Source organism: Ursus arctos, chromosome X, assembly GCF_023065955.2.
Source record: "Ursus arctos isolate Adak ecotype North America chromosome X, UrsArc2.0, whole genome shotgun sequence".
NCBI lineage: Eukaryota > Metazoa > Chordata > Mammalia > Carnivora > Ursidae > Ursus > Ursus arctos.
The window spans coordinates 30,106,481-30,118,776 of NC_079873.1; the positions used below are offsets into that span (position 1 = coordinate 30,106,481).

The 12,296-nt window shown below is 38.7% G+C and overlaps 1 protein-coding gene across 1 annotated transcript in view; it reads left to right on the forward strand.

Annotated features, from left to right (window-relative positions):
- The first annotated feature begins 10,065 nt into the window (after window positions 1-10,065).
- The window catches only part of CFAP47 (cilia and flagella associated protein 47), a 478,944-nt gene continuing 476,713 nt past the window's right edge, over window positions 10,066-12,296 (forward strand). The window contains exon 1 of the mRNA XM_048213784.2: window positions 10,066-10,311. Within this exon, the coding sequence (XP_048069741.1) occupies window positions 10,117-10,311 (195 nt within the window). The 5' untranslated portion in view covers window positions 10,066-10,116. The remainder of the gene's footprint in view (window positions 10,312-12,296) is intronic.

The window sequence follows — 12,296 nt, forward strand, 5'->3', positions numbered from 1 at the left end:
ACTGTCCAGTCCCTGTTGGATTTCTACAGTTAGTGGGTAAACAGGGAGTAGGGGCGAAAAAGGAAAAGTTAATGATTGCTCATGCATGAGGTTAAGAGGTGCATAAAACATAAGTAGGCAAAGAGACAGAACATGGAGGTAAATTAATAATTCAACTAATATAACTATAGTTCTGCTTATGCTTTCCAAACAGGTCCGGACACCAGGAGTCCAGCCTCACCAACCTCAAGAAACTTCTGTGTAATGGGGTACACTGTAAAACAACAGAGTCTCCAACCTGGCAGCACATCCCTCCTAGGTATTTGTGTGGTTTCAAGGGACCCAAGGCTTAAATAAAGCTGTTAGATTTTGCCTTTTGCCTTATTTTGTGTCCTAAGAGCTTGGCTATGTGACCACTGTGTATATTCTCTTTGGTCTCCACCACCCAGAGGGGGCACTTACTGGAGTGCCCATTGGTAGCCAGTCAGATAGACTGGGGATCCAAGTCCACCCTCCCTGTCTGGCTGTGCCATCTCTCGGGGGTATTTGTCATGAGAGGTTCCAGCCCATGGGAACTTTAGTCAGCTCAACCTTTGTTGTTTGTTAGTGCTCGAATGTCCCATTCCAGGAGTGCCTGCCTTGTGTCACAGATCAGCAGGTCTGAGACTGGAGGTGACTCATGTTTTCATGGGAGAGCAGAGACACCATTTCTGCTACACCATCCTTACCACCTTTGCAACAAAGGCTTTTGCTTTCTTAGACTAATTTCAGGAGTAAACTGTTGGATCAGGGGGACTGAATCATCTATGCTCTCTCTGGACTTCTCTAGCGTCTTGGGTTAAGCCATTAAAAGGCTTACTGGTTTAAGTCACTATTAATAGATCCTACTTGTCAATGACCAGATGATGAATCCTTGATATTGGCCATATATATATAGAATAAAGAGCTCTCGATTGCCTTACTAGTATAATGGCTAGCCTTAGGGACTCCCTTGACAAGGTAAAAGAACAGAATATAGAGATAAGACACAAAGAAATGTCCCCATCCAATGTAAATTCCCCTTCTTAAAATCTGGCCATATATGCCTATTTTAACTTCCCTTTCCCTACAAGACTGACAGAGATCAGTCTAACGAAATCTCTAGGTTCAAAGTATACAGGTTGCTCATGTAAATGCTGGAAGCCAGAGAATGAATTTAATAAAAGCACCCAAGACTGGCCATAAGGCTCACTTTGCTTCTACTTTGCAGGACTGTGTGATCAGGCTCTGCCAGACACAGGTTTTCCTATACAATGTCCTTTGCAAGAATATCCTGGACCCCTTCCACTGCAAAGAAATTCATGTCCCCTGGATAGCAGCAGAGCTTTTAAATTATAAAGTCTTTTTACCCCTCCTTTCAAAAGATCCTACTGAATTTAGAGAGTAATTAGATTATTTGACTATATTTACAATCTTCCCTTCACAGAGGATCTAGATGACCAAAATTTTTCCTAGGCCTTCCTACACATGATTTGCAAAAGACCAATATTCAGAGGCTAATAGAAGCCAAGGTTAAGTTATGTACCCAGAAAAAAGGCTTTTGTTAAAGTGCTTTATACAGACTTTACAAAAGCATAAAGCTTTCAGTTCCCATTTTAGTTAAGAATTCTCCCCGATATAAAGAAGCAAATTTCGTTAAAAAAAAAAAATGAGCCACTCCTTTGATATTCAGGCTGTAATCCAGGTCTGTGGGGAATTAGCAACAACTGTCTTTATTTCACAAATCTGTACAAAACCAGAACTACGACTCTGGAAACAAGTTAAAGCCCACCTATCGTAACCAATCGCCAAACTTCACCTATTCCTGTCAAAATGTTTGTGACTATTATAGAAGAGGAGGATATTGGAACAAAGTTGTTCTGTACTTTAAAAAAAGGAGGGGAGAGACAGGAAGATGGCAATGGTGTTGTATTCATCTCACGAATACAACTAGACAACTGTCAATTCATCCTACATACCCTAGAAATAGACCCGAAGACTGACAGAACAAACTCCACAACTAAAGGGAGAGAAGAGGACACATTAAAGGAGGTAGGAAGGGGCGCCTGGGTGGCTCAGATGGTTAAGTGTCTGCCTTCGGTTCAGGTCATGATCTCCAGGTCCTGGGATCGAGCCACAAGTTGGGCTCCCTGCTCGGCAGGGGAGTCTGCTTCTCCCTCTCCTTCTGCCCCTCTCCCTGCTTGTGCTCTCTCTGCCTCTCTGTCTCTCAAATGATTAAATAAAATCTTGGAAGAAAGAAAAAGAAAGAAAGAAAGAAAGAAAGAAAGAAAGAAAGAAAGGGCCAAGATGTGGTTTAGGGGAGAAACTGATCCTGGCCGCAGAAAAGAGTGAGAGAGAGAGGAGCACACGGTATGCACAAGAGCGTTTCCCCATAGCCACTGCCTTGGAAAAGTAAGAGGGACTGAATTTCATGAGTTCTTGCAACCAGCAGGGCTTAAAGCCTGGAGTTTTAAAGGTCAGCAGGATTGGCTGGGATAGAGCCTGGAGGGCATTGCCAAATTATGGCAACAGCCCAAGTGTCCCTCCACTGATGAATGGATAAAGGAGACACACACACACACACACACACACACACACACACACACACACACAGAGGAATATTACTTAGCCATCAAAAAGAATGAAATCATGCCACTTGTAACAACATGGAGTTAGTATGATGCTAAGTGAAATAAGTCAGTCAGAAAAAGACAGATACCATATGATTTCATTCATATGTGGAAACTAAGAAACAAAACAAATGAGCAAAGGGAGAAAAGAGAGAGGCAAAGAAACAGACTCTCAACTATAGAGAGTAAACTGATGTTACCAGAGAGGAGGTGCAGGCAAGGATGTGTTACATAGGTGATAAGGATTAAGGAGGGCACTTGTTTGTTTTTTTTTTTTTAAAGATTTTATTTATTTATCTGACAGAGAGAGAGACAGCCAGCAAGACAGGGAACACAAGCAGGGGGAGTGGGAGAGGAAGAAGCAGGCTCCTAGTGGAGGAGCCTGATGTGGGGCTTGATCCCAGCACCCTGGGATCACGCCCTGAGCCGAAGGCAGATGCTTAACGACTGTGCCACCCAGGCGCCCCTAAGGAGGGCACTTGTGATGAGTGTTGGGTGATATATGGAAGTGTTGAATCACTATATTACACTATATAACACTAATATTACACTGTATGCTAAGTGGAATTTAAATAAAAACTTGAAAAGAATAAATTAATGTTGCTGAAAAAGAAAGACATATATGCTTATATAGGAATAGAAGAGTCTGGCATGATAATAAAAACACTGGCAACAATAGCTGCTTCGATATTGTTTTTGAAATTTGTAGCATGTACCTATATTGTTTATTAAAAATTAATACAAAAAGGTAAATTTTAAATAATAATTACCCTGGAACTCTAGAAAACAATATTTTTACATTCTTTCTCTGTCCCTTGAGATAATAAGTCTTGTCATGTCTTTTAAATGTAAACACAGACCACAATCTACTGAGACCTGGGGGAAAAAAAGAGAAAGAGGCCTTTTAAAAATACAAATGACTGAAGGAACTCTTATGCCCAGACTCTAGAACCATTGGTAACAGAGATATGCTCCAAATATCCACACTGAAAAAAAAATTAGACACTCTCCCTGTACCTTTGTGATATAAATTTTCTTTTTTTTAAACTTTCTTTTTTTTTTTTTTTTTAAGATTTTTTATTTTTACTTATTTGACAGAGATAGAGACAGCCAGCGAGAGAGAGAACACAAGCAGGGGGAGTGGGAGAGGAAGAAGCAGGCTCCCAGCGGAGGAGCCTGACGTGGGGCTCGATCCCGGCAACCCGGGATCACGCCCTGAGCCGAAGGCAGACGCTTAACCGCTGTGCCACCCAGGCGCCCCTGTGATATGAATTTTCTAACCCCATCTTCTCTAAGACCTAAGAGCCATTGTTTGACATGAAAACTTTAGGGAAAAGTTTTTAATAAAAATAAATAAATAGAGCAAAGTATTTAAAAATTGGGCCTATAATGTCCTCTCCACAAATATTAGTAACATCTTGTCTGTGTATTATTTGTCTGTGTGTGTCCATGTATGTTGTAAATGTGAGATATTTTTCTATCTTCAGATGGTATTGCTAAAAATAATTCATAAAAGGGCTTTATTTAGTTGGCTTGAAGGCAAGCACTTGTAGGGATTGGGTATTCTAAAAGTTAGATCCAAACTAACCTACATGTTTTTTAAGTTCACATGACCTGGAAAAATATTTGGTATAAAAGCTTTTTTAAGGGTGTTGGCTTAATTAAAATAAACATGTCTTTAGAGTTATCAGCATTAAATATAAAACTTTTACTCTGCTTACCAGAATATGTGTTTATTGTGTTTACCAAAAAGTCGTATAAGTTCATGGTATCCTGTTGCAAAATTTGTCAGAAAAAAAAAAAAAGTAGAAAAATATTTGACTTTAATGTCTTGTGAAGTTTTGTGGGTAGTCTAAGCATAATTGTTAAGAACAAGTAAATTAAATAGATGTAAGATTAAAAGATTGTAGGTAAACTTTTATTTTTATTTTAAAAAGATTTTATTTATTTGTTTATTTATTTATTTATTTATTTATTTATTTATTTATCAGAGAGAGAGAGAGAGCACAAGCAGGGGGAGCGGCAGAGGGAAAGGTATAAGCAGGCTCCCTCTGAGCAAGGAGCCAGATGCAGGGCTTGATCCGAGGACCCTGGGATCGTGACCCGAGCCAAAGGCAGACGCTTAACCAACTGGGCCACCCAAGCACCCCAAGGTATCTCAAATTTTAAAGTCTTACTAAGTTAAATGATGAGTAACATAACTTCATCAATAATCTAGATCATTTCCAAATAAATAAAATAATGAAACATTAAGTTCTGAACATGGTTTATCAACTTTTGCCTTTTTAGAGAGAAACTAAAGATAAATTTGAGTCCATTAGTAAACATGTTTTATTTTTTACTGAAAGATCATATTATGAAAACACATTTCTAGAAATTGTGAAATGATGTGAGAAGCAAAGGCAGAAGAAAAATTATGAAATTTCCTTACTACTTAGAGCTCAGTGACAAGTCCCTGAAACACGCACAGGGACGATCCTCTAGGAATTCAGCTGTTAATACTCTGCTAAGGGCAAAAGGCAATCCTAGGATCCTGTAAGTCTACATTAACATGTAAAAAGTCCTTTGGAAAGTTCCTTTATCTCTACACCCCAAGATACATGTTGGCAATCATCCTCCAAGCATATGACCCACCGATATACAACTGGAGAGTCTCCTGAGTTTTTACTAAACAGTAACAGATAGCTAGCCCCCTCAGGATCCCGGAAATCTTGTTTCCAAAATCTCTGGAAGGCTTAGGCTATCCCTAACCCCCTCCCAACTTGAAAGTATATAAAGTACAAAATGACCCCAGGACAGCTCTCTCTTTCCAAGGGTCCTGTTCCCGTGCTTTAATAAAACCACCTTTTTGCACCAAAAGACACCAAAGACACCTCAAGAATTCTTTCTTGGCTGATGGCTTCGAACCCTAAAGTTTTTTTCCTACATCATAGAATATATTCATAAATTTGCCAATCCAAAGAACTCTGGTGTAACAGTTTACAATTGCACACTACTTAGTTTTTTACCAGAAATTAAGGTTTCTAAGCATTAAGAATTCTAATATACATAATCAACACTAGCAGAAATAATAAGGAAAACAATTCTACATGTGAGGAAAATTAGATATGTGCTTTTGGTAAGAAAAAATATGAGGAATAAAAATATATGCTAGTTGAGGGAAATGAAGATAATTTTGTGCTAAAGTGACACTGGTTATTTAAAGAGGAAAAATTTAGGACAAGATCTGAATGTAGAAAAAGAAAGTTGTAGAAGGTTTATGGAGAAAGAATCTTTGAAAAATTTTATGTGTGATCAGTACTGGCTAAAATTAAGATACATTTAAATGAGTAAATGTGTTTTAATTTCAAAAGTACACTGGTGCAAAGTTTTTGTTTTCTCTTTGTTAAAAGTGTGAAGTTTTTTTGAAATACTGATCTGCTCTTACTAGGGGCCAAGGGTAGGCAGCCTCAAGATAGGCCACTTTGGCATGAACATTACTTTAAATTAAAAGTGATGAAAACCCAGCAGATTCAGGAAAAGCTCCTTACCTCCCCCTCAACTGCCTGCTTGTATCAGGAAGAGAGCAATTAACAGAGATTCCTATTTACCTAAGAAACGTATTTGCATAATAGGGCAAACTTTGTTTTCCACGCATCTTCTTTCACTGTCTTGCTAATGATCTTTCTCCCCTACGCATCCTCCGACCCCTGCCCCTCTCCTTAGCTCACATAAGCTTCAAGGTGCCTGTCTTTGGAATTTCCACGTCTGTGTGGCTTCCCTGTACATATGTACACTATTAAATTTGATTTTCTCCTGCTAATCTGTCTCATGTCAATTTGATTCTTAGTCTAACTAGAGAGAGGGACCTTGAAAGGCAGAGTAAATTCTTTCTCCTTAACATCCTCATAAGAAATTATAAACAAAAGTTTATCTTTACATTTTAAGTTATCTGCCTAAAACACAATGATTCTATGTTTGCCGAAATAATTTCTTGTATTTTTCAGGTCTTTGGTTACTTAAGAAAACTGAGTCTGAATGTTAAAAGAGCAAAAAAATTTTTTTATAATAATATTTTTTATTATATTATGTTATTCACCATACAGTACGTCCCTGGTTTTTGATGTAAAGTTCGATGATTCATTAGTTGTGTATAACACCCAGTGCACCACGCAATACGTGCCCTCCTTACTACCCATCACCAGCCTATCCCATTCCCCCACCCCCCTCCCCTCTGAAGCCCTCAGTTTGTTTCTCAGAGTCCATAGTCTCTCATGGTTCATTCCCCCTTCTGATACCCCCCCTTTCTTTATCCCTTTCTTCTCCTACCGATCTTCCTAGTTCTTATGTTCCATAGATGAGAGAAACCATATAATTGTCTTTCTCTGCTTGACTTATTTCACTTAGCATTATCTCCTCCAGTGCCGTCCATGTTGCAGCAAATGTTGAGAAATCGTTCTTTTTGATAGCTGAGTAATATTCCATTGTATATATGGACCACAACTTCTTAATCCAGTCATCTGTTGAAGGGCATCTCGGCTCCTTCCACGATTTAGCTATTGTGGACAATGCTGCTATGAACATTGGGGTGCATATGGCCCTTCTCTTCACTATGTCTGTATCTTTGGGGTAAATACCCAGTAGTGCAATGGCTGGGTCATAGCGTAGCTCAATTTTTAATGAAAGAGCAAAATTTTGCTCACAAGTATGTAACCTGTATTTGCCTTTGATATTTTTTATTTTCTCTTTGGTTAAATGGATAATTAAATACTGTTCCATAATGATTTGTGATCCTATTCTATCAAATGTTCAAAACTTTTGATATTTCTTCACATACTTCCCAAAATCAAATTCTAAAATGAAGTCTTTTGACTAAAATCTGACTTCCCTTTCCCGTAGGCCACTGGAACATTTAAAAAAAAACTGTGAGAAATTAAACTGAATTGACTTATTGGGTATGTTAAGTTACATGGCAGCAACATTGTGCAAGAAGTTATATTAAACCCTCTTAGATTATATTTATGTAGATATAGTATTAAAATAAATCTAATAAGAATTATATGAAACGCTTAGCTATCTGATGTCTCGGTATGTTATTATCTTGAAGTGATATGTGTCACAAAAATAACCAAATTTCCTCGTCAATTGCATGGTAATGATCTCGATCAGGTCTGTAACCATGGCCATGTTTAAGTCTTTTATCATTTACACACAGTTATACTTGTACTCAGATGCCTTCATAAAAACTCCCTGCAAGTTTGCTTCATCTTCAATGAGACTCATGGAAAAAAAACTCTGAGTACAGGTTTCTGATAACCTTAAGATCATAAAACTGAACTAGGTAAAAATTTCTGAAACCAGTGGAAAAATTAGAGTCAAGCAGAACAAGAATTAATAATATGGGATTGAATGAACTGAGGAAGATAATTATACTTTTTATGACTTCTTGTTTGGAATATTGCTGACTTTTTAAAAATATTTTATTTTTTCAGATTTAAGAAAACTTTTTCTCTTAAGCTGACTTAACAGCAATTTTAATAAAACATACCTTTGTGAACAAGTTGAAACATTTACCTTTTCTCTGTACTTGAACCCTCCAGTATTCAGAAAGTCTCAGTGAGTATTCTTTATTCTTTTTTCTTTTTTTAAGATTTTATTTATTTATTTGAGAGAGAGAGAGAGCGCGAGAGAGCACAAGCAGGGAGAGTGGCTGAGGGAGAGAGAGAAGCAGGCTCACCAGGAAGCCTGATATGGGACTTGATCACAGCACCCTGGGATCGTGACCTGAGCCAAAGGCAGACGCTTAACCGACTGAGCCACCCAGGCACCCCTCAGTGAGTATTCTTATATTTTTATGGCAATGTATGTATTTGCATAAATTCAATAAAACTCAGTTCTTGTAACAGGACACAATTGGAAACACTGGTTATATTACCAAGGCTTTGACTGGAATGTCATATCTGAGAAAGACCAGATATGACCAGAGAGCTTTAAAGAACTAAGGTTGACTCTATGGAGCCAAGAAAGCCCCTTGGAAATCTCAGCCTGATACCTTGCTTACTTTTTTTTTTTTTTTTTTTTTGGAAATGACTTATTTTACATACGAATTAGTGTTAATTTGGCTGTCTTTGGTAAAAACGAGGGTGGTTTGTAGAGAGAAAATACGTCTAACATTTTGATTTTTCTTCCATTTTTCTGACTTGGAATCATTTGAGATCTATAACTGACTTTTTTCCTGAAGTCCTGAAAACTAAATATAAATGACTTGATGTACGCTTCAGAGACATTGCCACAATAGCTCATAAATGGACAATCTTCATGCCTATTGCTCAGTGGACCTGTTTAAAGGACTGAAACAGTTGGTGAGAAGAGGGAAACAGTGGATTTGAAGGATAAATAACTGGCCAGCAGATGGAAGACCAGGCCTCTCAGAGTGAAAGTTATGTACGGTGGCACGGAGGAAGTGAAAATATAAATACATATATGTAATGTGAGTATATATATTTATATGTATGTTTATATATAAGCAAATATAAATATATTTATATCTATATATTTTTGTAAATATAATAAATATATAAAATTACACAGTATATATCTGCAGAGCTTGACTCCAAATTAATAAAGGTTCCTAGAAGCAGCGTGTTGTGAAGTTATGGTAAGAGGCAGATTTAAGGCAGGGAAATACCACTTATGTAATATGTTTTAAAACCCTAAGACCATCACAGCAGATAAAGAATGAAGAGAGAGTAGGGATTGGGCAGTGTGAATCTGGGCTTGTTAGAAAGGTGCTCATCTAGCTAGAAATGAAAAGGTTTGATCTCAGTCTTCTGAGCAACACCTCGGTTTCACAAATGAAGAAACTTAACACCTAGATTGGTTAAGGAAACTTCCAAAGCTTCTCTACTCAGTGTGTGGTCCTTGGACCTGCGGCGTTGGAATCACCTGGGACCTTGTTACAAAACAGATTTTTAGGCCCTGCCCCAGATCTACGGAAACATAATCTGCATTTTAACAAAAGACCCAGAGGATTGCTATTACAGTTTTAGTAACCATAGCCTAAAGGCCAAAGAGCAGGACACCCTGGGGGCCCTGACTCTGCTTCCATGGAATTCCTCTGTTACTGTTCCATTTTGTTGCTTTAATAGACTCCGTGGGCACATCACTTCCCCTGCTCTTTAAGCTTTGTCTTAAGAGAGGTCCAGAAAATGCCCACCCCACAATGTGATCTTAAAATCCTGCCAGGCCATGACAAAGTGAGATGCCTCTGGGATCTGGGCTGTCATAGAACGTTTCCAGCGTCTCTGGTGACACCTGCGATCCCTGTGTTCTTTCGCCAGAAGCCTGCATTCTCTGTTCGGGAAAGCCAACGCACAAAGTTTGGGCTGCACCAATGGGGGTGGAGCTTGAGGCGAGCGCGCGGCGTCTGTCGGTTGCCTAGCGACGGCGTCCACGCTGGCCCACTGTAGGTCAAATCAGCTACCGTTTGCAGGCCACCTAGAGGGCCGCCATGGAGACTGAGAGGGGCTCCCTGGTCCCCCGGGAGGTGGAGACCCCAAAGAAGGAGGTGCAGCTGCGAGTAACCCCTTCGGAGGTGAAGTTCCTGGACACGCTGGCCGGGAGGGTGTACCGCCTCCCAGTTACTGTACACAATATCGGCCGTTGCAACCAGAAAATCCGGTTTCAGGAGCCCCTCAAGCCACAGGTAACACACTCGCGGCTGGAGCAGGACCTCAGGAGCGTCAGGGCTCTGAGAACGCCTCCCCACCTGGGTGCCTGCTTTGTCCCGGAGAGTAGACGCCGGGCTTCTGCGGGAATGGGGGCAGGATTGACCTTCCCAGGGAGCGGTGATACAGGTCTCTCGGTGTTTATGTGTGCTAGCCTTTTTGTTTTGTTTTGCTTTATTTTGTGTTTTTACTTTTTTCTTGGCTTTGGGAGACAGGATGGGGAAAAGTAGATCTAGAACCTCCCAACTTCATCATTCTGGGTTTGGAAAGAAGAGAAAGGGGGTTCCATGTCTGTCTCCTAACAGCCCAGAATTTATGCTTATATACTGTAGAATTACACCAACAAAATTCATATTCTAACAAACATTTGTTGAGCACCTACTATGCAAAATTAATGTTTCTAGAGGCTGTCCCTGTCTTCTGATTTAAAAATTGACAAAATTGTATCTCAGTCTGTTATTTTAGTTCATGTGTGTGAGTGGATGTTTACTATGATCACCTGTTATCAAGAAGACTTTTGCTATAAGAAAGGTGATAAGAATTTTTGATATGTAAGTGATAAATGACATGTAAGTGATAAATAACCTGGTATTTTTTTGGTGGGACATTCCTAATGATAAATAGTATTGAATGCAGCTGAACTTCTAGGTACAGAAATAGAAAGGTATCTGTAATTTTTTTGTTAAAATTACATATGTTTGTTTGAAAAATGTACTGTAATGAATAGAAAGACAATGAGAAAAAGGCCTTTCATGTTCTACTTTTTACACTTAAAAAAATTGATGTACTATTTACCTACACTAAAGTGCACAAATCTCGGAAGTAAAGTTTGATGAATTTTTATATATTTATACATCCATGTAGCCACTGTTGTGGTCAAATCGTAGAATACTTCCACCACTCTAGAAGGTTCCCTTCAGTACCTGGAGTAATCACCCCATGGAGGTGACCAGTGTACTGATTTCTAACACCACAGATTAGTTTTGCTTCTTCTTGAGTTTCATATAAATGGAATCGTGCTTTGTTAATTTTTATATGTGCATGTTTTAACAATAGTAATAAGTATTTTATAATAAAATAGTACATCACAAGAGGCTATTAACTCTTTAAATCAAAAGTGACCTGATTACTCCAAGTACTGTAAAATTAGGGGAAAATTGATTATTTCACTACCTCACTGCATATTTATTGAACAATTGAAAGTATGTCTGAAAATCCCAGATAGGGGCAAACAGTATTTTATGGATGTACGGGAGACACTCATATCGGTGGTTTTTGTGTAGTCAGGAGAAAAATGATATAATTAGTTTTAGTTTGTATCAAGAGTTATGAAGGAGAACTATTTAGATCACAAGTCTTGACTTTGACAAGAGAATGGCCGGGTAAGCTTACTAGTTAGAGGCCAAAGTCATGAGCCCATTATCAGTATAAACTTCTCTTTGTTGCAAGACCATATGCACTCCTGGTCCTTCATAGACATAAATGGAATTAGGAAAGAGATAGATTAGCAAAAAATGTATTAACTGTCTTGCAGAGAAAATAAATAAAAACAAGATACTCTATAAAGAGCGTTGTCATCACCACTGTTTATAATTATTTACAAAATGATGCTCCTAATAGACAGTAGTACTTGTTTTCCACCCTGGCTCAAGAGGCTGCATTGTCTTTGTGGTGACTACCTATTATGAACCATATGCAGTGCTATATGCCATCTACTGTGGGTTGCTGGTAGAAAATAAAGAAGACACAGACCTCATCTTCAGTGTTTTGCCAACTTGTGTGGCCGCTGGATCAGGCCAGTCTTAATTATAATTAACCCCTTTTACCCCCATGGCTCAGACTCCCTTTTCTTCTTCTTCTTCTTTTTTTTTTTTTAAGATTTTATTTATTTATTTGAGAGAGAGAGAGAGAGCAACTGAGAGAGAGAGAGAGCACAGAGGGAGAAGGAGAAGCAGACTCACTG